Raw genomic sequence first — 18,850 nt, 5'->3', positions numbered from 1 at the left:
CTGCTCATATTCACAAATAATGTGGGGAAATATTAAATCATCATCCATTGTCCTATCCCTATGTCCCTGATCTTTCTCCTTGTAATTTATATATGTGTGGATGTATGTATTTTGACTATCTTTACATATACCTATAGTTAGAAATAGTTCACATATGAGCTAACAAGCATATAAGCTTCTATACATGTGATTTTAATTATTTTAACATTACATAAAAAAACAATAGTAAAGTTATTTATATTTTAATGAATACATTAAGTTAATGTTAAAATGTAAATGTTGAATAAAAAGAAAGAAAAAACAAATCTATAAATAGGTCGAAAAAAGGCATCAGGGAGATTTCAAGATGTCGTCGTTTTGTCGTATAACTGGTAAGGCGAGGGAGATGCCGAAGCCAAATTTCTTCCCAATTATTCCGCCAATATCGCCAGCGGATGCCAGGTAATTTGTTTTGTTGTTAGTGGTTTTGTTGTTAGTGGTTAGGGGGGGGGGGGGTTGAATTTTTTGAGGATGTGAAAAAATGGAAGGTAGGCATTCTAAATTTTATTTTAAAGAGTGTTGACTTCCTCTTAGCACCCCACTTCTGCACGCTCATGTTTGTGACGCAGCTACTCTATAATCAAGTAATATAGTTTGTTCGAGATTAGGTGATGTGCGAAGCGCGCTTAAATTTTATCAAACACTTCTTCTATTTATTATTCAAACCTCGAAATTGCCCCTAACTAGAATTTAGTTTATTCTTGTTTTTTTTTAAACGGAGATAAATTATCGTTCCTCTATTAGTGTGTTTTAAGAAGTATAATTTGATACTTTTAATGCTTAAAACATATATATTTCAAATTAAAAAAAAAAAATAATAACTGATTATAATAAAAGTCAAAAGCTATTGATTTGGATCCTGTCAAAAAATTGTGTCGTTTTAATGTCAATTTAAGTATGTATTTACTTTCGATATGTTAATATTATAGTGACGTAAAGATTGTCAAAAAAAATGAATTTTAGTCAATCAAGATCACTTTTTATTAAATCCATGTATAGTCGACATAAACCCTTAGCAATTGCTATCGACAGAATGCCAACAGTTTCGACAGGAAAAGCATATTCATCAGTTCTATCTAGACTAGAGGTATAGCAGATTTGTATATGTACGAATGTGGGGAATACCTTGGCTTAAAACCAGAATCCTGGAGAAAATAAACAAATGGAGTCAATTAAAATGTATACTGACCTACCATTAGTCAATTAAAATGTGTACTGACCTACCATTAGTCAATTAGAATGTATATTGACCTACCATTAGTCAATTAAAATGTATACTGACCTACCATTAGTCAATTAAAATGTATACTGACCTACCATTAGTCAATTAAAATGTATACTGACCTACCATTAGTCAATTAAAATGTATATTGACCTACCATTAGTCAATTAAAATGTATACTGACCTACCATTAGTCAATTAAAATGTATACTGACCTACCATTAGTCAATTAAAATGTATACTGACCTACCATTAGTCAATTAAAATGTATACTAACCTACCACTAGTCAATTAAAATGGGTACTGACCTTGCCATTGGTAATCTAGCCTGTGAATCGGCCTATCATTGGCCATTTGTATTGTAAGACTTCATCTTTTTTATAGACACTATAAAAGGCTTTAAAGGAAGCCTGCATGAAATACCACGCTTTAACTGCTGAAAGACTGCCACAAGTAGACCCAATACCCCAAATTTGAGGCCTTCAGCTTCTATAACAAAAAAGTTCTAGGCATTTTAAAATGACATTTTATGTACAATAAAATTTTTGAAAGAATTGCAATGCTCATGTTGAAAACTTTGAAATTAAACTACGTGGCCTAGAAACAAAATTATAAGCTTGTTTTTGTCATAAATTTAGGTTTCCAGTAACTAATTATATTTTTACAATAAAAGTAACCATTTTTATAGTCAAAATCATTAAAAAAAATTAAGTTTAACTTGCGTTGTACCGAGTGTACTGTAGCCAATCAGAAGGCTGAATCAGCTTAACAACCAATCACAGCTAAGCTTGTATTAGTTTCCCCCTTTGTTTCCGCTATGATTTTCGTTTAAAAATGCAATTTAAATCGAATTTTTTTCATAGATTTTGACTATGAAATGTGGTGTTTTTATTGTAAAAATGTAATCAGTTATCGGCAATCTAAGTTTCTGACAAAGATAAGGTTATAATTTTGTGTCTAGGCGACGTAATTTGATATTGTTTTTTTCTTTTATGAGCATTGGAAGTCTTTCAAAAATTTCATTGTACATAAAATGCTATTTTGAAATCCCTAGATTTTTTTTGTTATTGAAGCTGAAGGCTTAAAATTTAGGGTATTGGGTCTACTTGTGGCAGTCTTTCAGCAGTTAAAGCGTGGTATTTCTTGCAGGCGTCCTTTAACAATTCCCAAATTTGACTATACTTAGTATTAGTACCTGGTAATTTAAATGGAAATAAGTCAAATGAATATATGTGATTTTGAAATAAAATGATTTAATCCCTTTAAACTTTATAATTTGAAATAAAATTAAATTGAAGAAAAATTCCTGAAATTTCTAATTTGACGCGTCATTTCAGTCATATTTAATATTTAGTGTTCCTTCAATTCCGTAAAGAATAAGTATTCAGAACAGCAATTTTAATATTACAGCAACAAAATTCATATTCAGTTCAATTCAAACTAATCTTTTGCTCAGTAAATTTCAAATGCCAGTTTTTCAAAGACTTTTTCTTATATTTCAGTTGATTCTTTTTTTGAAAATTTGGTAAACTGAACGTTAATGATTGAATACCATATAAATATTTGTATCATAGGAAAGGATATTTATTCTGAAAACAGAATAGTTTGAAAATAATCAGTTATTGGGGATAACGATAATGGATAAGAAATAAATCATCTTTAGACTTTTAGGTTAGAAAATATGCCTTAGTAGTTTTTAAACATTGGTAAAAAGATTTAAATAAACATAAACCTATATATTTCATATGAATCTCTATACCTTTCCATTCCATATTTAAATATTAGATCAGTTAGATTTACTTTAGAAATATTCGTAATATTTATGCTTTATATAATAAAAATGTTAGGAAAATTTTTAAAGTTTCCTTTATTTAACATTTAATTTGATATTTATTAGAAAAGGAGGGGACATTGGACTGTACTGCGGTACCCAAAGTTTTATAAACGAGTTCTAATATTCATTTGTCAAAAACTTTGGTACTTTTATTATTCTTGTTTGGTTGTCATATACTGATATTGATCAAATTTTTCTACTAATAATTAAAATCTACAGAAGAGGGCATTTATTAATAAAGATTTGTCATTCACATCATATCATTGTCGATTGTCTTATTCCTTAATATACCTGCATTTAATAAACTTTTTTTTAGGAAATTATGTAAAATCACGGCCAGAAGGATGGATGATCATAATTTTGTTCCTCTGATTGAGTTTGGTAAACGACCAGCTTGTATCAAATGCAAGGTAACAACTTTGGTTAGGTTAGTTTAGGTCAATAATGGAAACTTCTTTCCTAAAACCATGACAGAACTTTGTTATATATTAGTTACTATAAATTTTGCCTTTATATGTTCATTAACAAAAGGCTGCACCACTAACATTAATAATTATCTAAATTGAAAAATAATAGAAATTTTCAGTTCTAGGGATAGTGGGATCTGAAAAGAGATAAAAAATATCATTAGAGGAGGGATGGTTGTGAAAGAGCCTCAGACAAGAATAATTCTTTAATTATCAAATAATATAGCTTAAAAACCTTCCCGGGACCTATGCAATGTTACCCTACAATTGTTTAATTAATTCAGTGATTAGCGAGATATTAACGGACAAACAAAAAGGCTTTACTAACTTATATAATACTACAAGATAGAAGTACTTAGTTGTATTATAAATACTCCGGTTTTTCCTTACATTTCTTTAAACTGTTGGGATTCATATGGAAGAAATCTTCCTTGTCTCATGACAATAATGTTATTTTAGGAACTTTTATAAGGTTATATTTCTAGTTAATGCCACAAGAGGGTTGGTAATTAAAACTAATGATGTAAAGAGAAATAAAAGTTATCTATGTATAGAATGTAATGATAGTTTCTTTAGAAATTTTTCTTTATAGAAAAAGTGTAATGTAACGAATTAAGTCCTTTAAAAATATTTCAAATTAAAGACATATTAATAACAATTTCAAATTAATTAAGAAAAATATTATTGTGTTTTTCTAAAGAAAATGTACCAGTATCAAATTATTTTCATTAATTATGGTATAGTTTCTTACAAACAATACTTGTAGCTTAGATGGAATGACTTAATTATTTTTTTTATGGGGAAGATTCAGAAAAAAAGGTCAAATGCTCCCCCCCCCCCCTAACAAAAAAAAAGCTTGGACGTCCTTGTCTACGGTAGAAGCTTACAAGTGGCTAGTTAACCAATAATAACTCTGACCCCTTATCTTTATTTAAATAAATACACAAGTAAGAGTATGTTTTCATTTTCTAACCCCTGCAGGGGACCCTAAACCGAAACTGACCTAACCTAGTTCCAACCTTAACATATAAATACTATTTTAGATAACTGGCGCTGGAAAGACTGGAGAAAAGATTCCTGAAAACGAGGAGCCTGTAATAGCCAACCATCTCTCCAGGAATTTACACAAACAATTATAGAGCAGCTTTGCTACTAAACAATTAAGTTACTAATAATATGAGAAAACGAACAAAGTAATATCTATAAGAAATCCAGCTCTTTGATTGCACAACCCCTTTTTACAAGTTCTTACTGGTAATGAATAGCTTAAAAAACAAACAATTAATAAATGTCTTATTTTTTTATTAATTTATTTATTTCATACATTTTAAATAAATTATATTAACACGTATTTCATGGTTGATGTTAGAATTACTGTCTTCTTGATTTTATTTGCTGCTTGAAGTCATTCTCCATTTCTGCAACATCCTTGTACCTGGATTCAGTAAAAATACTGCTCATCAGATTGTAGACAGGTCTTGTGGACTTGGTTTGTTGACTGGCTAGCTTCACTATCTTTCTGCTCGCCTTGGTTAATTTTGGCTTTCTCATCGAGGATGTTGATTTAACTTTTGGCACTGATTGTCCGGCTTGTGTAGTTTTCTTTGGAGTGGTCGTTGAGGTATCATTTGAAGCTTTAGAAGTAGATGGGACAGCCTTCAAATTTGACTTGGTTGACTTCAGCTTGGACAAACCTTTCTTTAATTGTTTCTTTGCAGCTTTCTTAATCTGTTTCTTGGATATTTTCGACTTCTTTGTCAGCTTGGTTTTTCTTAAATTTGTTGGAACAGATGATTTTGGTTTTTTAGAAACTTTTTTAGGTGACACCCTCTTGGTCTTCGTTTTTGCTAATTTTAGTTTGACAAGAAGATTCTTAGCTTTCTTAAGAATTTTACTTTTCTGCTTTGATTTCTTTGGCTTCGCTTTCATTTTTGTTGCTGCAGTTAAATTGTTGCTGAAAAGTGATGGAAGATTGAGATCAATATCGTGATCATTGTCAGCTGGTGCTGGCTCTGAAGTTTCGTCATTGATAGCAATGTCAGGAGTTGTATTATGATTAGCTTCAGGAACACTTTCCTCTTGATTGGGAACGGCTGCTACAACTTCAACCATAGGCAGTTCATCAAAAATGTCTATGTTTTCCATTTTAGAATTTAGAGATGCGTTAGATTTGACGAATAAGATTAAACTGAATCGTAGATTTCCTAAAAATTAACTGGCGAATTTTAAAAAGATATTTTAGAAGATTTTTTTATGTATATAATAAAATTAAATTATTATATTCGTGTTTTAGAGTATTTTAAAGTAATAATTGTATATGTCTAACGTTTATTTGTCTCAATCATTATCTTATTTGTTATATTTCGAATTTAAAAGAATTCTTATATTAAAGAATTAGATCATACTTAATTTCAAATTTACAAGAATGACACATAAAAGTTTCAAAAGTCAAATGTACACTCCAAAGTTTAGATTTTAAGAAAATGTCTTATTTTTTTTATCGAATATTTGGCTATTTTTAAAGCTATATAAACTGTTATAAAATATGCATATTCAGAGAGAGAGAGAGAGAGAGAGAGAGAGAGAGAGAGAGAGAGAGAGAGAGAGAGAGAGAGAGAGAGAGAGAGAGAGAGAGAGAGAGAGAGAGAGAGAGAGAGAGAGAGAGAGAGAGAGAGGGGGGGGGGAATAATGGGCTGTTTAGTACACTAGTCCCCAAAGTTTTGTAAGAAAGGTTTCTTATTCGTTGGCTTATCAACTTTGGGTACTTTTAATACATTTTATGGGTTGGTTTATTAAGTTGAGTGTCCAAACGTTTAAACCAATAATTGTAGTCTACTGAAGGGGCGATTGCGATTTGGGGATGTATATCAATTTATCGGCCATTGTCTTATCCCTTTAGATCCTTAGCACATATTCCAATATTGCCTCATGTGAGTTTGTACTTTTTAACTCCATTTTTACAGAAAACCACAGGTTAAAGAATATCCTTATATGTTTGTTATAAGTGTGAGGTCATTCTTATTCTAGCGTTGGGTGAATGAGTGTATTTCTCTTTCATTAAAAACGATAAAAGTCATGTAATAGAGATTTTTAAAAAAAAATCCATCAAGTCCATGTTGTCTTTAAAAAACAAAATCATCAAAAAAAATATTATTCGTTGATACTAAATGATTTTTGATAATATGGAATTAACCTAAAAGCAATGTCCAAAAGTAAAAATATACTTCTATTTTGAAACTGTAAACACGTTCATGTTCTTAAATATTATAAAGACAGTTATCAACTATAGTTTTATGTTAGTTTGACAGCAAAAACTATCTGCCTAACTGTTTGAAACATTGTATAACAACTTGCTTTCTTTGCTAAACAAAATACAAGATATACATTATTATTGTATCGCAGCCTATATTTGTTTAATTTACTTTTTGTATCTCTTGTTTTAAACATCAACAAAAAGGCATTCAATATCTTAATGATCCTGAAAGAATTGTTTTTTGCAAATTTTTCAAATTTTTAAAAACATTTTGCAAGAGTCCTTGGCATTTTCAAATTTTAAAAAGTCTGATTTTTCCAATTTTCCAATTAAATCTGATTTCAACAGGTGCCCTTTTCTAGACTAGAATGAATGTAACTATTGACAGTTGAGCCTAATTTAGGGAAAAGTGTTACTTAACCCCTTCTTACATAGTTTTTTGTGCTTTGAGATACATTGTGCATATTTTACGACCTTAACATACAAGGCATAAGCATTTCAAAAATGGTTTTAAAAATTTCCTACCTCAACCAGGGAACCAGAACCAGCTGGCTACTTTAATAGCCGATATGGAGAACTATGCTTTTTGGTATCACTTTTTAGCCAAAAAAATAGCCACTTATGTAAATGCTTAATAGGGGGAATTCCGGTTAATTTTTTTCTTCTTCCTAAAAAAACATACTTCCAATAACTTTTTTACAAAATATTTTCGTTGCTAATTACACCTATGGCATTGAGGTTGATGCCTGTCTTGGTCCCATTAAGATCTTGCAACTAGAAGTTGGTCAAAAATCGGTCTAAAGAGAGGTGGGTGGCATAGACCGAAATTACCCCATTCTGGTCATTTGACTTTGGGGGGATGCTTCACCCCCTTAAAATAATTTTTATCAATATTTAAAACTATAAATGGAAAGCTTAGGTCATAAGCTTTCTAACAGTACTAGACGCATGCAAATCAGACAATTTTTTGACCGTTTTTTCCCCATTTGAAAAAAGTTGGTCAAATCACAAAAAAAAACTCAATTTTTTTTCAGGCAAACTTTTTTTTTAAATCATACTTTTTATTACATGAATATGTTTTTTAAGCTTTATATATATATTAGAGGCAATTGCCAATTCACAGGTCTTGGATTTTTTTGAAATAAGTGAAAACAGAATAAAAATGCATTATCAAACACTGAAAATTCACTAGCAGTATTTACATAAGTGGCTAATAAAGTGGTAAGGGAAAAAGTGTGTTCTCCATTAATGGCTATTTTTGTGAAAATTTGTTTTTGAATAGATATAACTAAAAAAGTATTCACTGTATAAAAAAACGAATCTATACACATAAAGAGCATCTAATTATGATTATGTTTATTGTATTGACAATTCACTATTATGTATTTTTATCACTTTTTTAAGCTTTTTTTTCAAGTTGAGTGAAATCACAATTTTACACCTTGCCTTCTTCAGACCACATGAAAGACTGTAAATATTCCCCTACACAGCTGAGCTCATACATATGAGTAATTAACACATGGGCCAATACTCACATTGTTTAAAAACATTAAAAATGTGATATTAAGTGTACACTTTGCTGTAAGGAAAATTTTCTCTCGACCCTGGCTATTTTAATAGCCATAATGTAAGAAAGGGTTAAAAGCAAATAATCAGGCACTATTGTGCTAGCACACAAAGTATTTCTTGATCACAGATAACCCAACCACTCACCCTTCTTATCTTTAAAAATTTTTCAAAAGGTGTGGGGGGTAGATCAGCTTGTTTGTTTATTACTTTAGGTCTGCTGAGATTAGATTATAACAAGTACTGCAGGGTTAAGGTACTGCAGGTATATGACTAGCAGGGTTTTCTACAATTTACCAGTCATATTTTTATTTATTTTAAAAATAATGGTTGGAGGGGGTTATCAGAACTCATTTGTAAGCTATTACTTAGTGACTAGGACAAGCACTTAAACTGACATCTTAGCTGCTAAGCAATACATACCAAAATTTTGTTTATTACAGTTTGATTGCCTAATCTTTGTGTGAAAGATTAATTTTAAAATAGGTTATGTGATATGTCTATTGTTAGCACCATCCACAGTATTATTGCTGTTGATTATAATACAAATTTTATTTCCATTTACAAACTGAACCTCTACACAACATATAATGAGGTTTTCCGCATATATTAACTCTTGATTGGATTAGATTAATTAGCTAAATCTTTTTTCATGTTAATTTGTGTAAAACTGTAGGGATGATTACAAGTATGTTACACCAATTCTGAAGAAGGAGGCTATAGATAAGGTTAGTATTATCAAGAAGCATTGTTGCTTTAAAAGCCACTTGCGTTGGTCTGTCATTAAACAATACATATAACAACTTTTTTCTAAAAGTAATTGCTCTAAGCTTTTAATCTCCTTTTTTCTGAAACCTTTTGGATTCAATTCCAGCCCCAAACCCCTTTTAAATTTTTACTTCCTGCTTATTCCTCTAATCCAACTTAAGTAATAAAACCAATCTTATATTTGTTTTTGCATTACAGGTAAAATCAAAAGCTTCACTGAATTAAAAAGTACTCTAAATCTGCAGCTTATCATGTTTATCTATCCTGCTTTTAACAATTGGGAAAATAACAATATTAAAGAATTCCTAAGATATACCCAAGAAGAAATCATTTAATAAGCTACATTAGTCTAGATTTTATTGTAGAAACTTTTTTTTCTTTTTGGTAATCACAATTTTTGTTGGTAAGCTAAAAAGTGAAAAATAATATTCTAGCAAAGTTTGTTAGGGAGGAAAATTTTTCAACATCTCAACTGTTTACTGTTTCATCTTAACCCTTTGAAATAAATCATCTCCCTTATTCCCTTCTTTTTATGTAGGTAGGCGGAAATACAGGGTGTTCACATAAAAATAAATATAATTTGTGGATCAAGTCAAGCTGAGTATGCCAATAGCCTGTTTTGGCACACGCTACTTGACTTGGGGGAATATTGATATACTTTACTTGACTAGGGGGAATATTGGCACACTCTGCTTTACTTGGCGTAATATTGGCATACTCTGCTACTTGGAATAGAGAGCTCCTATATGCTAGGGACGCAACTGCTAGTTTATATATTTTACGTACATAAAGTAGTAAATTTGTAGGTTGAATTATTATAATATAAATCGGAAAATATGTTAAATTAATTTTTTTTTGTCATGCTGCTTTGTTTCATAAACTATTGGCATACTATGCTTTACTTGATGAAATATTGGCATACTATGTTTTACTTGGGGGACTATTGGCATACTCTACTTGACTAGGGGTAATATTAGCATGCTCTGTTTTACTTGTTGCCATTGGCACACTCAGCTTGACTTGATCCTAATTTGTTTATTTCATTACTATTCTTAAAACTATCAGTAAATTTTCTATTCTTTCTCCATTAAAGGGTAAAGCAGACCCAAAAACTCCATTCCTATTTCACTTTTTCAATTTATCAACTAAATATTGGCATATTCTCTTAGACACAACATATAAAACAGGGTAAAATATGAAACTCAGATATTTAAAATGCTGTTATAATCCCTTCTTTTTGATAAGTTAAAGATGAATATGATGAAAAACAATGTTCTACTGTTCTATATACTGTTAGATTTTACTTTCTTCTTTACTTTCTGTCAAATATTGAAACAAATATCTATTTTCTTATAATTTCTATAAAAAATCAACTGCTGTAAGTAGGCGCAGATATAAAAAAAAACATGCTTTTGCATATCATTTTCTTTACAAAGTATTATTCAGTCTTTATTTTATATATTTTAATAAAAAATACAACTTTTTGATTTTTTTTAAGGATAAAATGTAATTATGTTTGCCACCCTGTATGTAGAGTAGATAACATATTATTCGCACACGAGATAAAATCAACCTTATTCGACAAACACTCAAAGCCCAAAAATAATGGACTTAAAAGTGTATTAAACTGTATATAAGACATTTGCGAATATATTGATACCATTAATTTGCCTCTTAGATAGAAAAAAGTATGTTTTTTTAATATTTTTCTCTTGCTACAAATCAAATTTCAAATTTAAGTCACCAAAAATGCTAAACTAATTTTTGCTCTAGAAGAATCAATTTTTGGAGTTAGAAAGTGCTTAATACCTCATTTTAATCGCCTGGCATTGCTTTATAATATACAGGTAATGACTTGGTTTTTTATGGAACAGCTGACTAATAAATCGAGGTTTTGTGATAAACCCACTTTTGTTGTTGCTCCATAAATGATATTTTTTTCCCCAATTTTTTTGGCTGTAAAGAAGCTTTATATATTCATATAACATCCACCTAAATTTGACTTTTGATATTTTATTTATAACATCACCAGAGGGAATTGAATTTTGGAAAAAAATATCAATTTATATTTTACACTGCTATGCATTGTTCTTGTTCTTGTTTCTAAAAAAAATTTATATTATAAAAAAGAGAATTAATTAACGCTTCTATAGGTATGTTTATCATTTTTCTAGGCTAAATATAACTATAATTAGACCATTTTAAAGTTAGACATCATAACATATTAACACAATTATTGAATCGGTCTGTATTATTAAGCTGGCAACTCTTAAAACAGCTGCATTTCATTATCCTATTATATAAAGTAGTATCTTTTTTGTCTTCAGCTTAAGATTTTGACAATTACAGTACCTATTGAGTTCTGTGTTTTATGGATGCTTCTTATAGGACCCTGGATAGTTTTGGAATTTTGAAAAAAATATCAATTTATATTTTACACTGCTATGCATTGTTCTCATTCTTGTTTCTAAAAAATATTTTTATAATTAAAAAGAGAATTATTTAATGCTTCTATAGGTATGTTAATCATTTTTCTAGTCTAAATATAACTATAATTTCAGCATTTTTTAAACATCATTATATTCAAGTTATTGTAATTTTTAAATAAAATATCAATATCAAGAACTATTGGAACAATTTTTACCATGCAAAACAAGGTGTTATAAAGTGTAGGATCCCTCACAATATCTATCTGTCTGTTTATAATGCATTACACATGTAATGCTAATAGAGAGGATGCTATAAGAGTGCTCTTATAATGTGAACTTCTCATAATTGAATGGGCTTCCTGAAACCAGAGACCATAAAGATGGCCTAGTCACTACAAGGGGGAGTGCAGGAGTATCTAGGGGGAGGTGCTTGTAAAAGGGTAATTTTTTTAGAGATGGGGGTAATCACCCCCCTTAATATATTATGGGGGGTATAAACCCAGCCTTTTAAATTTTTTTTAATAGGAGTAAAGAAAATCCTTAAAACTTACAAATCTAGGAATCAAACTAGCACCCCAACCAATAATCGGTTCCATGCCAAATGTAGGAGTGGAAAAACATTGGAGGGACAAATGCATGAGTCCCAAACATCAGAGTGGAACAAATGCAGGAGTGGGACAAAAGTTGGAGTGGACAAACGCAGGATTTTTGGGACAAACGTCGGAGTGTACAAACACAGGAGTCCCAAACTTTTATTTCAATTTTGAATTTTTTTTATACAAACACAGCCCCCCCTACCTTCGTCCTGTTACTTTTCTTAGTTAGGTTAGGTTAGGATATAGGCTAGGGGGCTGAGCGCTGCAGCCATAGTCATTATTTTGTAGACAGGGGTATAAAAAATTTCAAAATTGTAATATTATTAAAATAGTAGACACTCCTAGGTTTTATTTAAGCAATGTCCACTCCAATGTTTTCCACTCCGATGTTTGTCCACCTTGATGTTTGTCCATTCTGACGTTTGTCCCATTCTTACGTTTGTCCACTCCGATGTTTGGGACTCCTGCATTTGTCCACTCCGACATTTAGGACTCTTATGTTTGAGGTAGAACCCCAATAAGTAAATCTCAATAAAACTTCATAAAATTATGCAAAATATCAAAGTATTCAATCCCTGAATTTCAACCATCTATCTTGAATAGGAGTAGAGAAAATCATGAAAACTTGAAATGTAGGAATCGATATAGCCCACCCCAGTTTTTTGGCAAATCCTAATGAAACTTGATGAAAATATGGAGTATTGATAGAGAGAGAGAATATTCAATCCATGAAAATTTCAGCCTTCTATCTTTTATAGAAGCTGAGAAAATCTCGTTTTCCCCTTTCTGTCTCAGACAGACAGACATACCAATGGACAGACATACAGATGAATGGACAGTCAATGGACGGACAAATATTTTGAATTATAGAGTAGCTTCACTACTAAAAAACTAAATAGGATAATTGTTGTACACAAATTGATTTCAGTATGTTTTAAATGAGCTTACATAATCAAGGACGTCCAAGCTTTTTGATTTGGGGGGGAAGGGGGGGGGGGGAAATTGAAATATCTAAATTTGGACATCCCCATGTTTATTTTGTGGGGTAATCTTTATATAATAGAGGCAAGGACATTAAAACTTTTTATATTTTTTTTTTTTTGGGGGGGGGGGGGGAGAGGGGAAGATTAAAAATTAAAAATTTAAAAATTATGGGGTTGCCCCAAATTAATTAATAACCCTTAACCCACTAACCCCCCACCGGGACATCCCTTTACATAAAGTAATGATTATAAAGTTGCTAAGTACCTTACTGCTACAAAAATCATCTTCCAACATTTAAGATTAATTCTAACACGCCTGAATTAACAATAAGAGCTAACCATGGCGTGGATATACACATCCTAATTGTAAAAATGTTTTGCTTTTTAAAATTGTAAATCAATTATTCAGGAATCGTTTTACTTTGTTTGTTTACTAGCAGCTGCGCTCCAAGCATCTAGGAGCTCTGTAATTAAAGGAGTAAGGAAATTAGTAAAATAGCCTTATACTTTACCGAAATCTTAAGCTACAGACAAAAAAGCTTTATATAATATGTATTAATTTGTAAAACTGCAAATGATAAAATATGACTAATTTTTTTCTCTTTAAAAATTCTCTTTAAACACCTCCCCCTTTTTATATAAAGATGCTAATTCCCCCCCAACCCCAAGAGGATATAAGCAGTAAACAACCCTGCAGGGGGCACAATTTTCTAACACTTCTTTCTTATTTAGTCTTTTAAAATGATTCAAAATGCATTGACATATATGTATATTTTTTTTAACTCTTATTTTATACATCTTAATTGGAACTGATGATCTATTTTTATAGAGAAACATATGTATTTCATCAATAAAAATTTAAAAAATTAAGTGTGTTTATACATATAATAATTACTATATATAATAGGATAATGAAATGCAGCTGTTTTAAGAGTTGCCAGCTTAATAATACAGACCGATTCAATAATTGTGTTAATATGTTATGATGTCTAACTTTAAAATGGTCTAATTATAGTTATATTTAGCCTAGAAAAATGATAAACATACCTATAGAAGCGTTAATTAATTCTCTTTTTTATAATATAATTTTTTTTTAGAAACAAGAACAAGAACAATGCATAGCAGTGTAAAATATAAATTGATATTTTTTTCCAAAATTCAATTCCCTCTGGTGATGTTATAAATAAAATATCAAAAGTCAAATTTAGGTGGATGTTATATGAATATATAAAGCTTCTTTACAGCCAAAAAAATTGGGAAAAAAAATATCATTTATGGAGCAACAACAAAAGTGGGTTTATCACAAAACCTCGATTTATTAGTCAGCTGTTCCATAAAAAACCAAGTCATTACCTGTATATTATAAAGCAATGCCAGGCGATTAAAATGAGGTATTAAGCACTTTCTAACTCCAAAAATTGATTCTTCTAGAGCAAAAATTAGTTTAGCATTTTTGGTGACTTAAATTTGAAATTTGATTTGTAGCAAGAGAAAAATATTAAAAAAACATACTTTTTTCTATCTAAGAGGCAAATTAATGGTATCAATATATTCGCAAATGTCTTATATACAGTTTAATACACTTTTAAGTCCATTATTTTTGGGCTTTGAGTGTTTGTCGAATAAGGTTGATTTTATCTCACACGCGCAGCCAAACAATTGGGCGGGTCGAGACAGCAAGGGATTTGGGTCAGCTCAATATTGCACGAATACAGGGATAGGACAATAAAGGGTATATTCATCTTTCCTCATGTACAAAGAGTAAAAATATTGGTGTTGCTACAAAAGGTCTATTTACAAAGGGTCTACCCCTACAAAAGATCTACTCTACAACCGGTCTGCCTCTACAAAAGATCAACTCCGACAAAAGGTCTACCCCTATAAAAGATCTGCTCTACAAAAGATCTGCTCTACAAAAGGTCTGCCCCTACAAAAGATCTACTCCTACAAAAGGTCATCCCCTACAAAAGATCTACTCCTACAAAAGGTCTGGCCCTACAAAAATCTACTCTATAAAAGGTCTACCCCTATAAAAGATCTACTCCTACAAAAGATCTACTCCTATAAAAGATCTACTCCTACAAAAGGTCATCCCCTACAAAAGATCTACTCCTACAAAAGATCTACTCCTACAAAAGATCTACTCCTACAATAGGTTTACCCCTACAAAAGGTCTAATCCTTTGGTACAATTAAATTATTAGGGGAAATTTAAATTTTAAAAATATTGAATAATGATTGCCCCTTCCTCCCTGATTTAATGAACAGTATTACACGTATTCTAATAATACGAATGATAGAAGCGTGTCCCTTCTACTTTAAAATCCGGAAAGGTGTACTTCTTTCAATGAAAAACTATATTGTCACTAACTTATCTTGCGGATACAAATAATCGTTATTGATACAACTGTATTCATACGCTAGTTGCTGCGCCCGAAAATAGGGAGAGAATAGCAACATCAAATGTTTTTAAATTTTATTTTTCAATTTTGGTGATTGTGATTAATTTAAGAAAATAGCACCAAACCATGCTAAGTAATAAGTTTATAAGTAATAAGTTTATCCATCGTAAAGCAGATACTTCTCAATCATGTTATCGAGATCTTAAAGATCTTTAATTTTAATTTGTTTGGGAGGGGGGGGGGGCGTTGCTTAATCTATAATACAAAGCAGAAGGATGTCTGTCCGTCTGTCTGTCCGTCTGTCTGTCCGTCTGTCTGTCCGTCTGTCTGTCTGTCTGTCTGTCCGTCTGTCTGTCCGTCTGTCTGTCCGTCTGTCTGTCTGTCCGTCTGTCTGTCTGTCCGTCTATCCGTCCATCCGCTCCTTAAGATCTCGGAAACTACTAAACCGATTGGATTCTACTCTTCAGGGAATATACCTACTGGTCCTGTGGTGGTTTTAGGCTATTTTCTTTGGGTGTGTGACACCCACAACCCCCCTAAAAATAAGAAAATTTCACCCAACATAGTTTATAAATATATGTTTTCCCCACCCAAATAAAATTGCATACAAAATATTTTTGTCTTAGAAATTCTTGAAGAGGATGGGGAATTTAAATAATTACAACTTATCCCCCATATAGTTGAAAATAATAGTTAACCCTTTCATAATTACGAAATTTCAGGGATCTTAAGGGATAAGTAAATGAATGATAGATTGAATTACATCCCCAATGAATCTAAACAAAATTAGCACTTTTGCAGATTGGTTGAAAAGTTTGGGTATTATTAGTTCAAACTATCAAAATAAGAATTTATTAAGTTTTTGAGCCAACAAATGAAAGAGCATATTTTAATCTTGGATAATTTTCTTGAGTTATTTTCTCTTGACTTCATGGGAAAAACTTTTAATAAATGGCTTATATGTATTTAAGTGCAGTCAATAATTTTTTTTTGGTGGAATATTAGTGCAGCTACTGTAAAAAAGGTAGTTAAATAATAATTAGTTTATGAAAAAGTAATTTTATGGTAAAAGATCCATCTGAATCACATTTGAAGTTCAAAAATTAGCTTAGAGTAAAATTTTCGTTTCGAAGACGACATTATTATATTTATAATATATGCAGCATTTATAACAACTTTAAAATCATCATTACGCGACAACCAGTGGACTGATTTTAGATTGGTCAACGGATTTGAATTTATTACGAGCAGGACTATTTTTTTGCCACCTTGGACGATTAAATCGGTCAAGGAATAGCCGGCTACGGTATTTTTAAACTTTACTTCTATTTTATGCAATTATTATCATGTCTACAACTTTAAAATAATCGTTACGCGACAACCAGTGGACCGATTTTAGATTGGTCAACGGATTTGAATTTATTACGACCAGGACTATTTTTTTTGCCACCTTGGACGACTAAATCGGCCAAGGAATAACCGGCTACGGTATTTTTAAACTTTACTTCTATTTTATGCAATTATTATCATGTCTACAACTTTAAAATCATTGTTACGCGACAACCAGTGGACAGATTTTAGATTGGTCAATGGATTTGAATTTATTACGACCAGGACTATTTTTTTGCTACCTTAGATGACTAAATCGGCCGAGGAATAGCCGAATACGATATTTTTAAACTTAACATGAAGTAAATGTGGGCCGATTATTTTAATCGGCCGAATCCGGCCGAAGTCGGCCGATTTCCGGCCGGCCGATAACAAAAACAGCTTGCTAATACTGTTCCAATTTGGTTACACTTTTTTTGGAAGGTTTATAAATGTCTTAGGGTTGGTTTTAGGCTTTGTTCCTGACCTCCATCAGACTCCCCAATAGGATAAGGATCAAACAACTAATATTCTAATATTATAGCTTCTAAAATCCTTATTTCTGAACCGATTTAAAAAAATAAAGGTCTAGCAGCACAGTTATGGTACCTGGAAAACGATTAAAGCAATCGTTATATGCGTGGATTGAATCATACCAAAGATATTAAAAACCGCATGAAGATTTAGGGTTGGCAGAGTTATAAAATTTCAGATCAAGGATATAAACTTTTCAGATAATTGGTAATTAAAATCCTTATTTGTATCATAAAAGGTAATAGCTGCACTATCATTCCAAATGTTATAGCCATTTTAGAGAATATTGACTGCTTCGCTGAATTGCTAAATTTAGCTACCAAAAAGCTATTGCTGCGTGCTGAGATTATATAAATATTTCTAATTTATGTAATATATATATTCTATATACGTAATATTTCTTTAAATATATATATATATATTACTATGAAGACTGAAGACCTACTTAAAGAAAAATATTTTTCTTGTGAATTGTTATGCATATATATTTTTTAGGAATACATAAAATCGTTTGAAGACCTCCAGAAAGTGTTGAAAAGATTAAAGAAAGGATTAAGGTAAATATTTTCATTCATTTTGGCAGCTTAGCTACTTTATAACTATGTATGTTATGTCCGTATGTACTTAGTTAATTCTAAAGAATGTGTTCTAACTTTTGTGATTTATTTTCAAAATAGCTAGTCGGTGCTTTTAGTAAGTAGTAGATGTTAAATGATCCATAGAATTTATATATGCAATTGGTTTTTTTTGTAGACCTCTTATTTTTGAAGTAATTTTTTAAAAATCAAGTTGGTTTTAAGGTACTAAAACGCAACAAAAAAAGAAGAAAATTGCCATTATGAACAAAATTAGATAAATCTTTAATTTGACACCTTATTATTTGAATTCTGTTGATTAATTATTGAAAAAATCTATTGTGTTGAACCCCGTTGAAATAAAACTTTGAATTTTTGGAGCTCGTCTCGAATGGGTAAAATAAAATCACAAAAGTTAGGACACGTTCTTTACCTAAATTATTACTGTATCTTATTATCTAAATAAGTGAGGTATTTTTGTTTGTCTGCTAAGATCTCGCTGATCACTGAAGATTGAGTTATAGAATTTAAGGAAGCATCCGATATCTTCAGGGATGGTTTTGAGCTATTTTCAGCTATTTAATTGTTGACTCGAAGTTAAGGGATGGTTTTAGAGGCTATATTTCTAATATTTTCTACCCCTTACAATAAAGAGCGCCTAGATACTAGAGGCAAAACATCTAGTTCTTACCATAAAGTACATACATTCTTTTCAATCCAATTGTATGTTGTTTTTGTAGCCTTTGATGGCATACATTAATTTCTTTTTGTACACTTTTAATTTTAACATACCAAAATTAACAAAGTGCGGTCCT

The 18,850-nt window shown here is 30.9% G+C and overlaps 1 protein-coding gene across 1 annotated transcript in view; it reads left to right on the top strand.

Annotated features, from left to right (window-relative positions):
* The first annotated feature begins 205 nt into the window (after nucleotides 1-205).
* Nucleotides 206-18,850, top strand: part of LOC145322395 (uncharacterized) — a 34,036-nt gene continuing 15,391 nt past the window's right edge. The window contains exons 1-5 of the mRNA XM_080164384.1: nucleotides 206-441; nucleotides 3,412-3,505; nucleotides 4,606-4,680; nucleotides 9,059-9,109; nucleotides 17,956-18,017. Coding sequence (XP_080020510.1) covers nucleotides 347-441; nucleotides 3,412-3,505; nucleotides 4,606-4,680; nucleotides 9,059-9,109; nucleotides 17,956-18,017 — 377 coding nt within the window. The 5' untranslated portion in view covers nucleotides 206-346. The remainder of the gene's footprint in view (nucleotides 442-3,411; nucleotides 3,506-4,605; nucleotides 4,681-9,058; nucleotides 9,110-17,955; nucleotides 18,018-18,850) is intronic.

Source organism: Acartia tonsa, chromosome 6, assembly GCF_053477335.1.
Source record: "Acartia tonsa isolate MP-2025a chromosome 6, ASM5347733v1, whole genome shotgun sequence".
Classification (NCBI taxonomy): domain Eukaryota; kingdom Metazoa; phylum Arthropoda; class Copepoda; order Calanoida; family Acartiidae; genus Acartia; species Acartia tonsa.
The sequence above is the reverse complement of the archived record's forward strand: the minus strand, read 5'-3'. Positions and strand labels throughout refer to the sequence as shown.